This window comes from Gigantopelta aegis, chromosome 3 (assembly GCF_016097555.1).
Source record: "Gigantopelta aegis isolate Gae_Host chromosome 3, Gae_host_genome, whole genome shotgun sequence".
NCBI classification, from domain to species: Eukaryota; Metazoa; Mollusca; class Gastropoda; order Neomphalida; family Peltospiridae; genus Gigantopelta; species Gigantopelta aegis.
Genome location: NC_054701.1, coordinates 81,739,016 through 81,755,658, shown reverse-complemented (window position 1 = coordinate 81,755,658; position 16,643 = coordinate 81,739,016). Strand labels below are relative to the sequence as shown.

The following is a 16,643-nucleotide window of genomic DNA, read 5'->3' as shown; positions in this document are numbered from 1 at the left end:
AGCACCCATTCAAAATAAACAAGTGTGAATGGTTTTACGTTTTCATCATAAACCAACGTTTAGGGAGTCTTATTCGAATATGATAACCAATTACTAAAATGCAAAACAAGGCATAGCCAATTTGGCCGCGAGGCACTGTTTAATTTTTAGGGCATTTAGGGCATATGGCTAGGTCATTTCAGCAATTTACTGCATGGCTGCCATTAAATTCGAGCCCTGTTAAAATTAACTTTGAATAATTAACAGTTGTAATCAGTACAGTTATAATTAAATGCTACCAAGATCATACTAGTAAACATTATGACCATCTGTACAAATACACCTTCGTTTGCTGTTGTTTGTTTTTGAAATATTTGTTGATTCCACTTTATTGCAGGAATTATATTTGCCAAATCATATTCGAGACAGTTTTTCAGAAAAAGTGGTATGTCTTAGTTCGTATGCCCTGTAGTAAAATATCACCATGACAACTTCTCTAAATTAATTGTAGACTTATAGTACCGACATAGCATTGGACTAGGCACATGAAACCACTGTGACATAGCACTGAATACGGGTCAGAAACATCTTTTAAATATTATGTACTTCATACATGAGATATAATTGTATATAATTTGGTTCACTTTATGTTGTTGCCATGGTAACAAAAATGACAGTTGAAAAGTGCAACAAATTAGAAACACATCAAATTATTTTTTAATTTAATTTTTATTTATTTAGGAAATTGACAGTATTTAATTTATTTGTTCCAAAACATGTGTAAAAGTGTTTGTTTTGGATAATTTTAAACAATGGTTACTTTTCCGTTACCTTAATTCTGAAAAAAAGAGAATATTATAGCTTTAAATGTATGTGCCATTCGTCATGTCGTGAAATATAGTCTTCAGTATCACAAATTGTTTAGTAATTGTAAAGGTTTAGATTCTTTACTCTACATAAAATCTTTCTTCCTTTAGGGATTTAGTTGTTGAATTCAATTTAGATTGTTAGCATTATAGGTACTGTAGATGTTTCTAGTAAGTAATTGAATGATACTCCTTTGAACACTTGATTCTTTAAATAGTTATCTCCCTTCATAGAGCTTTTTAGCAGTTACATGTTCTGGTTCTAAAGCACTTGTTGATATGTATATAAAACCTACAAGCAGTTCTGGTATTAGCTCAGTTAGGCTGTTAAAGGGACAGACCCTAGTTTTTAAACACTACAGCATATTTTTCACTATTAGAGTTATTTTAGATTACTGAAATAAAACATTATTTATATTTTATTGTTTAGATTATCTATTTCTGTAGAATTGAAATGTATCTGGTCATCCAGTTGTTTCTAATACCACAAAATGCATTTTCATATTTTAAAAAACACACATGTGTCTGAGAAGTAGCGGTTATTGATTCAGGTTCTAGTCTATTTTTAAAGGATATTTCCCAGTTTTAACATTACAGACTCTTCTTTCACTCTGTTGTTTGTAGATTAACTAAACTTAGTATTCATTTTTCGAGTTAAAACTAGGGCCTGCACCTTTAAATCTTACTTAATTATTGACACATAAAATATGTGTTAAAAATAAGTTTAATTAAGGGCCTGTCTGAAGGTGTAAATCCAGGGTGAGGGTATAGGGGTACATGCCCCTAAAATTTAATGACACCTGCAATGTTGATCAAATACAATACATTTTTTAGTTTGAGACATGTATTGGTCAGTTTGGTGTTTATGGGGAAAATTGCCATGTATATAGATAATGCATATTAGTGTATGTAAGTGTACTTTTAAAACCCTAGGTGCCCTTCTTATATGATGTATATATAGTCCCAGGATACTGTAGGTAGTGATGGGAATCGGTTGGGATTTCATCATCGATCATCGGTTATAATCCATTGATTGACTTTCGATTACACAATAGGTTAGAATTGCATGACCATAAGAAGGTTTTGAATTATAAGGACCATGTACCTATTGTCATGTGCACCCTGCAAATGGCTAATTGTAATTTTATTAACTATTTAATATAATTTGTCTTTATATCAGGCCTGTAGGAGCTGGGGTGGGGTGGGCTAGGGGGCTCAGCCCCCCCCCCCCCCCCCACCACACACATTTTTCGCCAGTTTTTATTTTGGGTCTTTAAATGTCTTATAATGCTAATACGGAAACCTGACATAAAAATGAGACCCCCCACCCCTATCCATCCTATAATATAATATAATATATAATATACATATGAAAACAAACCCAAACCACTGTATACTTACATCAATGTTACCATCTGGAGGAACAGTTACAGTTAACATTTTCTCACACAATCGATTATGGATTTTTATAATTGATCTTCATATTGTAACAGCCAATCCGATCAATTTGCGATTATAATCGGTCATCGGAACACCACTATCTGTAGGTGCACTTTTTAATGTTTACCGGCCTCGGTGGCGTCGTGGTTAGGCCATCGGTCTACAGGCTGGTAGGTACTGGGTTCGGATCCCAGTCGAGGCATGGGATTTTTAATCCAGATACCGACTCCAAACCCTGAGTGAGTGCTCCGCAAGGCTCAATGGGTAGGTGTAAAACCACTCTCACCGACCAGTGATCCATAACTGGTTCAACAAAGGCCATGGTTTGTGCTATCCTGCCTGTGGGAAGGGCAAATAAAAGATCCCTTGCTGCTAATCAGAAAGAGTAGCCCATGTAGTGGTGATAGCGGGTTTCCTCTCAAACTCTGTGTGGTCCTTAACCATATATCTGACGCCATATAACTGTAAATGTTTCACTTGTGACTGCAAAAAGTCTGCATCTGCTAATGTTATTGTAAAACCTATATTTTATAATAGTGCAGTGTTTAACCTGTTGTTGTCCCTGAATGTCAACTTTTGTGTTTAGTTTCATATTTAGCTCCTTCCTCACAAGTTATAATATGTATCTACATCAGTGAAACTTGGTTCATAGTTACATCTTTGAATGTTGTTCACCTCAATACATGTTAAGAAAATTTAAAATTAATTAAATTAAAACTTTAATTTTTAAAAACTATTTATTTAATTTTCATATAAAGTTAATTTTTTAAGTTAATTTTTTTAACATGCTTTCAGATCAACATCTATAGAATGTATTCTGGTGGCTCAATAATTGGAAAATAACTCAATGTATCTACTGATGGCTCAATCATTGGAAAATAATTTAATGTATCTATCGATGATTCAATAATTGGAAAATAACTCAATATATTTACCAATAGCTCAATAACTGGAAAGTAACTCTTTGTATCTACCAATGGCTCAATCATTGGAAAATAGCTTAATGTATCTACCTACATGTATGTCTCAATAATTGGAAAATAACTCAATGTATCTACCAATGGCTCAGTAATTGGAAAGTAACTTAATGGACTTACTGATGGGAATCAAACCCACAGCTTGTCACACGTTAGTGGGCATGATGAACCACATCCAGATCAGAGATAATAAGGATCGTTGTTGTAAGATAATTGAGTCATGTCAAGGAGACATTTGTCACACACATGATTGGATTGGTGTGATTATCCTGTCAGTTCTAGTATGATCAAGGGCCGAAGTTACAAAGCCTGTTTTTTATTTACACGCGTGTGACTACATGTATTTACAATGCTTAAATGCCTGCATTTAAGAAAAATAGACTTATAAAATTTGGCCCCAAGTCTTTCTTTTCTTGCCTAGGACAGTGTAGTGCTTGTAGTTAATCACACTTCAATGATTTATCAGCCTGTTGTTTAACTTCTCTTATCACTGTTAGGTTCAGGGGCCTAATTCACAAAGGTCTCTTAGGCTCAGCTAGACAATAAAGCATCCTCTTTGCAAGTCTTTTAGCATTGCACTGCGAGATCACAAAGTTGTGAGAGTTTAGTGAATTAGGCCCCTGGTTTACAGTTTTTAATAACTCGAAACATAACAGTTACTTGGTTTGTTTGTCAGTACATTTATTTTCCATATATTTACAGTTTTTAATAACTCGAAACATAACAGTTACTTGGTTGTTTGTCAGTACATTTATTTGCCATATATTTAGAAAAACAAAACTAGAAAAACCCTAAAAACTAATCATATATTTGTTTTAACTTAACATTTGATTTTTTTTTTTACAAATATTTTAAAACTGAAAAGGTATCTTTTAGATATATTTATTTTTAGTTTTAGTTTAATCATAAAATGATGGAAATTAATCTTATCTATTTGAATCTCACCCATCTAATATTTATAGCTTATTTTGATTATTATTGAATATTAAACTGTAATGTACATGCAGCTATGTGCCTGAAATTAGATTGAATTGTTGTACATTGTTAAACACTGAAAAGGGTACTACCAATATATGTAAAACACAGTAATAATAATTAAAACAGATATTGTCATGTTATATCATTGTATATTATATAACTACTATAGGTAACAATAAATATTAGAACCTGGACATTCCGCTCTTAAGGGCATCTAGAATTGTTTTAAAATCCACTAGCCATGAGATCAGTGATTTTTAAAATTTACTAACCACAATTAAAAATTAACTAGCTCTACTTTACATTAATTAATATAATTTTACTAAATCATAGTAATAATCAGTTATGTTACCTACAGACAGACATACAGACAGACAGACAGACAGACAGTTTATTCAGTAAAAGGCCTCTGGCTCAAAATACAATCACTTTACACAATTTAAGAGCATGTGTTACATGATTTAGTCACATAACGGTCTGCCATTTAATTTTATATTATAGTAATAGTAAGGCAGTGCATTTATAAATATTCAGTGTAAAAAAAAGTTCACCATTCATTCTCAATCTAAATGCATAGTATAAGAATTTTGATAAATTTAGTAAACAAATTTCGTTTTGAGATGACATCAGATTAATGAAGTTAATTGTTAATGGTAGACCAGCATTTACTTTCACAAAGGGTAAAATGTACATATTTCTCAAATAACTATATTTTTTGCATACAAATAATACATGCAGTTTGATCTTCAATAAAAAAAACTGGTTATTATCTTGACAAAAAGTGCATAATCTTCTCTCATATACAATATTATTAAATCTACCTGTATCTACACATAAACCAAAACTATTACATCTAAATTTTGATAATGCAATTTGGAATCTCAAGGGGATATTCATGTATAAATAACATTCAACATTTAATAGAGATTTATACTGGTTAAAATAATAGCAAGAATCTGAACCGCTCATAGAGGATGCCCATTCTTGTTGTAGAATATCATATAGTATTTGCTTAAATATATTAATAAAACTACTGATGTCTCCCACATCCTGGCTTATTCATACAGATCCAAAACCAAGTTTAAAAAGAATTTTTTGAATGTCTGTCACTCAAGTAGTATGACCTGCATCATCAAGAAACTTAAGCATGACATAACTCTGTCTGGGCAGTCTGAAAAGAGGAAGCTGTATTAATTTACACCAGTATTTGGTAGCACGAGTCATGTAAATAAGTTGGAGAGGAGCTCTTCCACACTCATCTAATACCAAATAATTTTTTACTGACTTCCCCACCTTTAAAAGGTGTTTACAAAATTTAATCTGAATGGGTTCTATTACCTTGCTTTTAGTAATACCCCAGATTTCTGACCCATAAGTTAGAACTGGTGTTATCATAGTATCACATATTTTAAAGCTATCAGCTACACTTATATCTCCAACCAATTTTTGGTATCTAAACAGTGCCAACATGGACTTATTTGCCTGAGCAGCCAGACACAGCTGAGCTTTATTCCAGTATAATTTTGGAGTAAACATAATACCCAAATATTTATACAATGATACTGTTTCAACTCGCACACCATTATAAAACCATTTTTCATAATATCGCAGACAACCTCCTTTCCTAAAGACCATCACTTTTGTCTTGTCAAGATTTATTCACATTCCTGTAACTTGACAAAAATTTTCAAAAACCTTAATGTTTAGCTGTAACTGTAAACTTGAGTCAGCAAGAGCAGTAACATCGTCTGCAAACATTAATATGTGCATATTTTCCAAATTTGCTGTAATAAACACCCCATGATTACCAGAATTTTGGAAGAATCTGTTCAATTTATTGATAAAAATTAGGAAAATTTGTGGACTCAAAATACACCCCTGATGCGTACAGAGGGAGATAGAGAGTAAAAATACAAACATTGGGGGTTGGGGTGGGGTCAGGATATTCATATTTACAAAATAGACTCAACTGCAGCATTTGACTCTTTTTTTTTTTTTCCACTAGCCGTCAGGCATGGCAATATAGTTATTTACTAGCCCAACAATGAATATCACTAGCCTTGGGAGTGGGGCTACCATAATCTCTTTACAAAATTAATCCAAAGTAGTGTTTATAAAGCATTTAATCGGCCCAGTTCTTGTATAGTGACATCATAGATTTTGCATTATTTATGGTGTCACAAATCATGCCTTTCTATGAAAACTTCATAACCAACAGATTTAACATGTTAATGGCACTTTAACACTTACTACTTAATGCTTATGTAAATCTTGAATATATTATATAAACTGTTCTTTATTAATTGGTGATTTTAAAGGATATTGTATTGTACTGCAATATGATCTTACATATTGCTAAGCGCCTGTGACAAAGCAGTCAGAGTTTTGTGAAAACAGAGTGCGTGAAGACTCAAAGGTGTTACGTTGATCTGTGCATATAGTACAGGGCAGATTACTGATAACAGAGTAAAGCCGTTAATGTCTAGCGAACACGAACAAGCTTTCAGACTCTTGTTTCACGCTGCTTGGAGTGTTGGTGGACATACAAACAGTTAGTGGCTTTATCTGTGGAATTATCTTCTGTATAAACTCATCGTGTTAATAAGTATTATCAGCTTTGGCCTTTCATTGTAATTTATGTACAGTACATTAGAAGTGGAACAGCAAACATGGTTAATTCAATTAAAGGTTTTTAGTGTAGAATGGATATTGGGTGGGTGGATGGATGGATGGATGGATAGAGGGAGGGATGGAGGGAGGAAGGGATGGATAGAGGGATGGATGGATGAATCAATGGAGTGAAGGAGGGCTTATATGGGATGAATTAATTATTATTGAAGGAATAAATTAACAAGCAAGCAATACAATTTTTTTCCTTCCAAACAGTCTTCACATATATATTTAACATTTGAACCTGACATTTGGTCATCTTTCTCGATTGAACAAGAATAGATGAATGACTAAGTGCTGGGGTGTTGTTAAACACTCACTCACTCACTCACTCACTCACTCACTCACTCACTCACTCACTCACTCACTCACTCACTCACTCACTCATTCATTCTTGTTCAATCATGCTGGGGTGTCGTTAAACACACACTCACTCATTCTTGTTCAGTCATGCTGGGGTGTCATTAAACACTCACTCACTCACTCACTCACTCACTCACTCACTCACTCACTCACTCACTCACTCACTCATTCTTGTTCAACCATGCTGGGGTGTCGTTAAACACTCACTCACCCACTCACCCACTCACCCACTCACCCACTCACCCACCCACTCACTCACTCACTCACTCATTCTTGTTCAATCATAAAACTAGTTCTACTAGTGGCGTAGCGTGGGCACAAAATTCTGGACTGGTGGAAGGACTCAGGGAGTGCTAACGGTCCACTGGTTAGGGGGCGGAATACTTGCCTTGCCCCTGGTGCTGGCAACCCACGATATGCCACTGAGTTCTACATGTTAGTGCCATGACATTAAAAGGTCTTATAAAATAGAATCAATTTGCTTCCATTGTTGTCACCTGAATTGATTTGTCCATAAAGGTTACGTGCCATTTGACCTCAATTATATGCTGGATATTATATTCATGGGTTGCTATTATGAATACCAGCAAAATGGAAATCTATTTGGCTCAGAAATAAATCTCTTTGTAATCTGTGAAGGAATAGATTATGACATGTTTGTGATAAAATGAAATATTGATTTATTTTAGTCATTTATATGCATTGGGTTAGAGTTAATACCTTTCCATTCATCCATAATTCAGTAGTTCTGCTGTAGTGAAGTAAATATTTGCTGTGAATGCTATTTTCAGACATCTTTCGTAAATCTGTATTAGAATTAAATTCTGGTTTAACCCATATAGTCTCTAAGATTTCAATATAATTCAAAATCAATTCTTGAAATTTTATGATGTGCAGTTTTCTTCCCTTTACATGCATACATGTATCCATCCATCCATCCATCTATCCATCCATCCATCCATCTACACATCCATTCTGCTGTCCATCCATCCATCCATCCATCCATCCATCCATCCATCCATTAGTTCATTCATTCATTCATTCATTCATTCATTCATGTATTTATCCATCAGTCTTTCCAACCATCTACACATCCATCCTGCTGTATGTCCTACCATCCATCCATCCATCCATCCATCCATCCATCCATCCATCCATCCATCCATCCATCCATCCATCCATCCATCCATCCAGTACATAGATTAGTATATTTTATACTTTGGCTAATACAGTTTGTGGATCACTATGTTTTATTTCAGTTTGTGCCTATGAATATTGTACTGTATGTATCTGTTATTTCAGTCTGTGATATTGTATATTATACTGTGTGTATGTGTTATTTCAATCTGTGACATTGTATATTATACTGTGTGTATGTGTTATTTCAGTCTGTGACATTGTATATTATACAGTGTGTACCAGTTATTTCAGTCTGTTACATTGTATATTATTATGTGTGTATGTGTTATTTTAGTCTGTGATATTGTATATATTATACTGTCTCTATGTGTTATTTCAGTCTGTGACATTGTATATTATACTGTGTGTATGTGTTATTTCAGTCTGTGACATTGTATATTATACAGTGTGTATCTGTTATTTCAGTCTGTGACATTGTATATTATACAGTGTGTATCTGTTATTTCAGTCTGTTACATTGAATATTATTATGTGTGTATGTGTTATTTCAATCTGTGACATTGTATATTATACAGTGTGTATGTGTTATTTCAGCCTGTGACATTGTAGGCCCCTATATTATACAGTGTGTATGTGTTATTTCAGTCTGTGACATTGTATATATTATATTGTCTCTATGTGTTATTTCAGTCTGTGACATTGTATATTATACTGTGTGTATGTATTATTTCAGTCTGTGACATTGGATATTATACAGTGTGTATATGTTATTTCAGTCTGTGACACTGTATATTATACATTATATATGGTACAGGGTTTGCAGCCCGGTACCGGCTCCAACACAGAGCGAGTTCTTAAGGGTTCAATGGGTAAGGTGTAAAGCCACTACACCCTCTTCTCTCTCACTAACTACTAACCAACTAACAACTAACTCACTGTCCTGGATAGCCAGCCCAGATAGCTGAAGTGTGTGCCCAGGACACCATGCTTGAACCTTAATTAGATATAAGCACAAAAATAAGTTGAAATGAAATATTATACTGTATGTATGTGTTATTTCAGTCTGTGGCTCTGTGCGGTCTCCGGGGATGAAGCGAGGTCATGGAGATGACTTGATGTCTGCTCTCACTGAAACACCATCAGAAGTCAGATGTATGTAAAACTTGTATAATAGACCTTATATCACTCTGACTTCATATCAGAAGCCAGATGTATGTAAAACTTGTATAATACACTATATATCGCTTTCACTTCATATCAGAAGCCAGATGTATGTAAAACTTGTATAATACACTATATATCGCTCTCACTTCATATCAGAAGCCAGATGTATGTAAAACTTGTATAATACACTATATATCGCTCTCACTTCATATCAGAAGCCAGATGTATGTAAAACTTGTATAATACACTATATATCACTCTCACTTCATATCAGAAGCCAGATTTACGTAAATTGTGTATAATACATTTTAATATATAACATTTAGTGAAATATCTTAAAATATCAGTGAAATAAAAGTGTTATAAGTCACTCAGTGACGATAACACATTTTAGAGTGAAAATTTTACTATTTCACTCTAAAATGTGTTATCGTCACTGTAGAAAGTGGTATCTTCACTGTAAAAAAGCCGGAACTATTTTGCTGCTAGCATTTAAAAATAAAGGTAAATTGCCAAAAGTTATATAATAAATAGAAAATTTAAATTTTTGTCAAATATGATTTATATCTCATCTTGTGAAGTTTGCAATCATATCTCACGAGTCGCGCTTGCAATAAAGATCCATATGACATCACTGTGACATATTGGCATGCTAAATATAGAACACTTTAATAGCATAATACATATCAGAATCTATAGTCCATCTCATCCTCCTGTTAAAATGTTTTGAAGTAAATAACTTCAGTTTGGTTTGACGTAAGAAGAAAAGTAAAAGTGTTTTGGAAATAACAAAAAATATTATTTTTGTGTGCAATTTAGAAATTAATCAGCTCAAAAATAAATAACATGTAGTATGAAAAAAGACATTCTTTGTAGAAAGGACTATAGATGTTTGTACAACATTTTTCAATGACAAAATGTTTGACATCCAATATGCAATGAGTAATAAATCAGTGTGCTCTAGTAATGTCGTTAAACAAAACCAACTTTGTCAATACTGATGATTTATTATTTAAGAGAATACAGTTAAATGCACAACTCTGAATTTTTAAAGGCAAATTAAGTGCACCTACTTATCAACTGTGATATGAGATATATGATTTAAAAAAGAGAGTTGTAAATTATATTGCTTTCATTGATTATAAACTTGTGTTTCAGCCATAATGGGCGTGTCCGGTTACTACATGTCAATCATTCAGTTCCAGTTGTCATCGAAACAGTGTGAAGAAAAAGGTACACTTTGATTGGTTAAAATATATTATACATAATATAACATAAATTACGTTAAATCTATTTTCAACATAAATAGGTAAAATAATTAATATCAAGAGCTGGCAATCTCGTAAAATTGACATTAATATATATATATATATCTGTAAGAAAGGTTTGCAGCAACATAAAAAAGTCACATAAGACTGAGAACATTTTATTTTTAAACCAGCATTCTGTTAAATGATTGGTTGGATTTAGCTCAGTCAGTGGAACACTCACCCAAGTATCTCGAGTGTCCTCAGGTCAGGTCAGGTCAGGTCAGAGAGTTTAATTCAGAGCAAGCTGTTGTAGCGCGCCTGTTCTGGGCACAGGTGTCAGCCTCAGCTGGTTCCTCCGTCCAGGACAGGAAAGGGGTGGGGAGGGTGAAGGGGGGACCGCCTGCACTGTCAGGGAGCACCTGCAGTCTGACCATGATCGGTAACAGGCAGAGGGGTGGATTGGTGCTATTGAATTGTGAGTCCTGAAGGATGAGTCCGAAGGAAATTAGGCGCATTTTTGAACGGTCCGCTGAAATAGTAAGTCAGGAGAGTGTCCTTTAGCCCTGCCCTGATTATATACCTACATATAAACAGACAGAGCTAAAGGACACTCAAGCCATCACCCAAGGTGTTTGGGTCATAAGATCAAATCCCATTGCTGGAGTCATTCTCTGATTGTTTTGTTTTTTTACCATACCAGCCAAATCTCCATGGCTGGTATGTCAAAGACCGTAATGTGTTATGTCTGTGGGAAAATGCATATAAAAGATCCCTTGCTGCATTAAGAAAAGTATAGCAGGTTTCCTCTGCTGACTACAAGTTAGAATTACTAAATGTTTGACATCCAATAGCCAATGATTAATAAATCAATGTGCTCTAGTGGTGTCGTTAAACAAAACAAAACTTTTTTCTGGTAACCTATGTCATTGTGTGTATCTGTGACCTGTTATATCCATGTAAATCTTGTCTTAAATTTAATGCACAGACAAAAATAAATGTAGACTATGAAACTAGAGTCAACTATTCACACTTAGCTGAACTAAATGTTTGTACTACAGCTGGCTGTGACCAATGTCATCTGTAATATAATGCAGCTTATTTTAATGCTAGACTTGTGTAGAATAATAGCCCATTGTAAAGACGATATACAACCTGGTCGACGAACCTGTCTGATACTGAATACATGTCTGCATTAGTCATGCTTTACAGTTATAAGACGTTGAAAACAAAATTAATATAAATTTCCAAATGGTTGTGTAAATATTACTCTGAAAGCCTTCAAGTTTTCTGTGTTGTTCACAGCATGTCATTTCTTCTAAAACAAATACCAGTGATAACATTTTAATTTTATGTATCCAAGGGCAGTTGATTAATATTTCCATACACTTACTGTGTCATACACTCAATAGCCAATGTGTATTCTTGTCCTGGGGTGTCATTAAACATTCATTCATTCCAAGGGCAGTTGCTTCCCCTCCCCTAAAAAACCCACTGTCCTTTTTGTCTTGCTGGTGAAGACCCTCCATTGCCTCCCCCCACCACCCACTAAAGGAGAAAATGTATGGGTTTGTTTTTACCTAGTCTTTATAAATAAAGATAAAATATGGTTTGTGCCCCACCCCACCCCACTAGAAGCTATGATCCCCACCAGACATTATTTCCCCACTCCAGATATCATTCCTATGGACAAGATCAGGGTCAGGGTTAAGATAATCTTTGATCTCATGGATACATCCACTTAAGCTCCACACACAGCCATCAAAAGTCCAGCTTTTGAAATCATCAACCTCTGGATCCAGGGTGGAAATGACCTTGTTAATGAAAGCTGATTCTATTTTACTGACCCCCAGTTATTTTTGGCTTGATATGATCCTGTATTTCTGTGTATGAAATATTAAGGCATAAAAGGCATAAAAACATTGACCTGTAACCTACTAAATTACTAAATATTATCTAAAAAAATATATACACAGAAACTCCTCAAAGCCAGACCCTCAGTAAACTGAAATTCCCTCAAAACTGGATATTTTGTCATTGTTCCGTGATTTACCCATCTTTTACAACTCTAAACTTTAAACAAATAAAAAAGATGATCTTTTTACCATTTGCTTTCATTGAATTGATGGAAGAAGAATAGACTTTCATTATGTGGGATAGCAAGCCCATACACAGGATTTTTAATGGGGGGTGGTGCAAATTCCTCATGATGTAACCAACAATGGCTAAGCCTCAATAAGAATCAATCCAAAAAACAATAACAAAAAATTCAAAACAAAACCATTTACATAATGTTATCTAAATTAGATTTTTAAAAATGTGGACCATTGGTAAAAATGTTTGGGGGGGAGGTGTGCATACGCTCCTGTTGCACCACCCCTGCATATGGACCTGGATAGGGCTATTCCACCCTTGGATGCATAATTTGACTCAGTGAGTCATCAAGTCCTTCATACCTTGTTGTTCATGGTGATCTATCTCTCTTGTTTTCAATCAGTCTCCTGAGACTAGTTCAAGGAGAGTAATTGTTAGCTCCATTTAGTATATAAATTTATATGGTATCAACATGGTCATGCATGTACATGTATTTCTTTTAGATTCATCCTGGGTATGAACCAAAAAAAATCATCCGCAAACTGTGAATCCGCAAAGCTGTTCTTACATAAGTTTGTGGACGATTTGTTTTGTTAATACCCAGATGAACATGAAAAAAAATAACAGACAATCCTTATAATTAAATTTAATATGTACTTACTAATGATAATGTTAAAAGTTCATATTTTATTTTGAATTATTTTTGGTCTGTAAACAATAAAAATTAATAAAACAATTAATGTACCAGTATAAAATGATGTCATCAGATATGTTTCCTTGCGTTCATGAATCAAGGAATGAACAAACTCCTATTGCTACGACAGGACCAATGGGATAATGTTATATTTTAATGAATGTAATGAAAATTTAATTAATGTGTGATACATCATGATTGTTCTGAGTGTTGTTTAATGTGACAGTTATTGTTTTGTAGGATGGATAGTACAGAAAGGCCATGAGAACGAGATTGCCAGAGACACGTTACTGGAATGGTGTGTCCACAGACTGCAGCAGAGCATGAAGACCACGTGAGTTTTAATCAGCAGTCAGAATGTTTATTTTATTTTATTGCATCTGTTTTTGAAGATATTACAGTATCTAACATTGAATATTTTTTTAAATATGGGCTCCGTATTTGTAAACTTACGTTCTACTTAAGTTAATGTATGATATTTATATGTATATTCTTAAAGTATGTAGACTGAAGTATGTTTTTAAATATAAGCCTTGATTCCAATGTTTATCGACATCACTGATGTCAGTTGCCATAACTGGCATATAAATTGCCATAGGTTGGGACTTCACCAATGACAGGTTTTTTTTTTTTTTGTCGCTAAATAAAAATGATTGCCATCAGTTGATCTGTCCCAGGTCAGGCCTTTGGCTATCCAGAGATGGGACCCGGGACAGGCATGCTCAAAACCTTCGAGGTATATGAGCATGTTAAAATTACCCACAACTGCAACCATCAGTTGAAGGAATAATTTTGGTTATACGTATTTGTTGTAAAAGATACTGGTTTAAAATTGCTGAAGGCAGGCTCAAAATTTCCAACGATACCATAAGCATTTTGCCTAAGGCAAATTTTTTTTTTTTAAATTGTCATATGTAACACTTTCATAAGTTCAAGCCCTGCTGTTTAACAGACAGTTGAAGAATCATATTACCTTTGAGAATATTAATCGTGCTATATTCATTATGTTTATAAAAAGCTAAAACAGTTTTTAAAATTTTGAAAGTTGAACATGTTTCATGGGTTTGTCAGTTTCAGTGACTGCATTTCAAGTGGAGGGAAAAACGGTTCCAACTGTGGTAGAGACATTATTCAGAACATCTCAGTCAATAAATGCTGTAAAACAATCTTTCTACTCAATTAATGCTTTGCTGGGGTGTTTGTAAATCAACAGTTGTTTTCTCTTTTTTTCTGCTAGAAGTTGTTACAAGTGAGATGATTTTAAGATGTCTGTCTAGCATGAACTTAAAATAAATTCTGTGTCTTTTAATTATTTTTCCTTTGGAATGAATTTTGTTTTGTTTTGTTTTTAAAGAAAACAACAGCAGCTCCATGACAAACAAAATGGCTTAGACAAACCAGTTCAAGTTCGTTACTATGGTGATACGAGAAAAGAGACATTGTTAAAATACCGTAAATCCCCTGTGAAACAGATGCCAAACCCAGCACTAAAAGGACAGAAACCACGAATACCCCGCATGTATAATGATGACAGAGACGAAGGGAAGGCATTGTGTGTGACTTCCCACCTCGATGGGACGTCTGTTGTATAGTATCCTTTTTCACTTATACAAACACAAATATCACACCTTCAGTTTTCATTCTTAAAAGATATTTTTAAATGATTAAACACATAGTTATGTGGTTTCCTTCTTTTGCATTTGAACTCTAGCTTATCATGTACATTGTATTACATTTAGAGTCTGCTTGTGTTGGGAGGAGTAATTTGTGGCTTTATTATCCATATGGTTCAACATAACCGAGTTAATAATAATCATACGAAGCACATGTGTAATAACAAGTGTAATGACGTAATTTTGGGAAGCGACGTCATAACATGACATTGTTTCCCCAATCCTATATTAGACTGTGCATTTGAAACGACGTCATTTTGTTGTCTCCTAGTTGTGGCTGAAACATCTTGTCTTGTTATTCATAAATAAAACAACAATAATATTATGGATAATAAAGTAATTATTATACTTGCGTGTGAGTCGTACTCATTTTACGAAACTTGTGTCAGGATTCATATATTACCCTCACTCTCGCTCGGACAATACAAAAATCCTGACACTCGTTTCGTAAAACCAGTATGACACACAAGCTCATATAATAATCTATATCTTCATTCAGAAACTAATTTCATATTATTTTATATATTTTATTTTATTATTTTATATATTAGATATACTTAATATTTGACATGCACTTCTGATAGTTATGTTCCACATACAATGTCCCTACAGCCATATTTTGCAGAGTTATGGCCCCTTAAATATTTTTATATAATTTTTATAAATAACTCATGCTTGTTAGTATCATCTTATAATGACAACTAGCTGTACTGATATTTGTGTTAAAAATTAGACATCTGTTTTAGTGACGATATTATCTAGACTAGTATTTTGTTATGATCTTAACAAAATGTCAGTTATCCCTCCGGTCGAGTGGCTATCATTTCTAGTGCTGCGGGGTTTGGTCGTCCTGGTTACTACTTGCTGGCATATGATGATGATCAGGAGATGAGGATGCTAGCATGTTTTACTCCAAGTGGAAAGGGCTGCGTTTACCACAACAACGGGATCATCAGGTAAGATATACAGTCAAACCTGCTCTAGGGGCCACTTGTATTAAATGGTCACCTGTATTTAGCAACCACCTGTGTTAAGAAGCCACATTTTATTCTCTCAAATCATTTAATATAGTACAAATGTATCTGTATTAAGTAACCACCTGTCTTAAAAGGCCACTTTTTTATACTCCCTTTTAGTGGCCACTTTACACAGGTTTTACTGTATCTCCATTGTAGTATTGGATGTGTTTTGAACCATATGTTTCTTTTTGTGATTTAGGTTTGTGTTTGTCTTAAATATTTTAAAGTCTGTTCCAAAAATGATTACAGGGAGGTAAGGTTCTGTCCCAGGTCAGACCACTGGCTATTCAGAGATCGGGCCCAGGACAGACATGCTCGAAACTCTAGTGGTATAGGAGC

The 16,643-nt window shown here is 34.2% G+C and overlaps 1 protein-coding gene across 4 annotated transcripts in view; it reads left to right on the top strand.

The window, feature by feature from the left end:
- LOC121369160 overlaps nucleotides 1–16,643 on the top strand; it is a 47,466-nt gene that overhangs the window by 2,315 nt on the left and 28,508 nt on the right. For all 4 annotated transcript variants that reach the window (XR_005957571.1, XM_041494053.1, XM_041494054.1 and 1 more), the window contains exons 3-7: nucleotides 9,476–9,565; nucleotides 10,736–10,810; nucleotides 13,853–13,946; nucleotides 14,967–15,203; nucleotides 16,083–16,241. Coding sequence is in view for 3 of the 4 variants with exons in the window: in XM_041494053.1 (XP_041349987.1) it covers nucleotides 9,476–9,565; nucleotides 10,736–10,810; nucleotides 13,853–13,946; nucleotides 14,967–15,203; nucleotides 16,083–16,241 (655 nt within the window). In the remaining variant the exon portion in view is untranslated. The remainder of the gene's footprint in view (nucleotides 1–9,475; nucleotides 9,566–10,735; nucleotides 10,811–13,852; nucleotides 13,947–14,966; nucleotides 15,204–16,082; nucleotides 16,242–16,643) is intronic.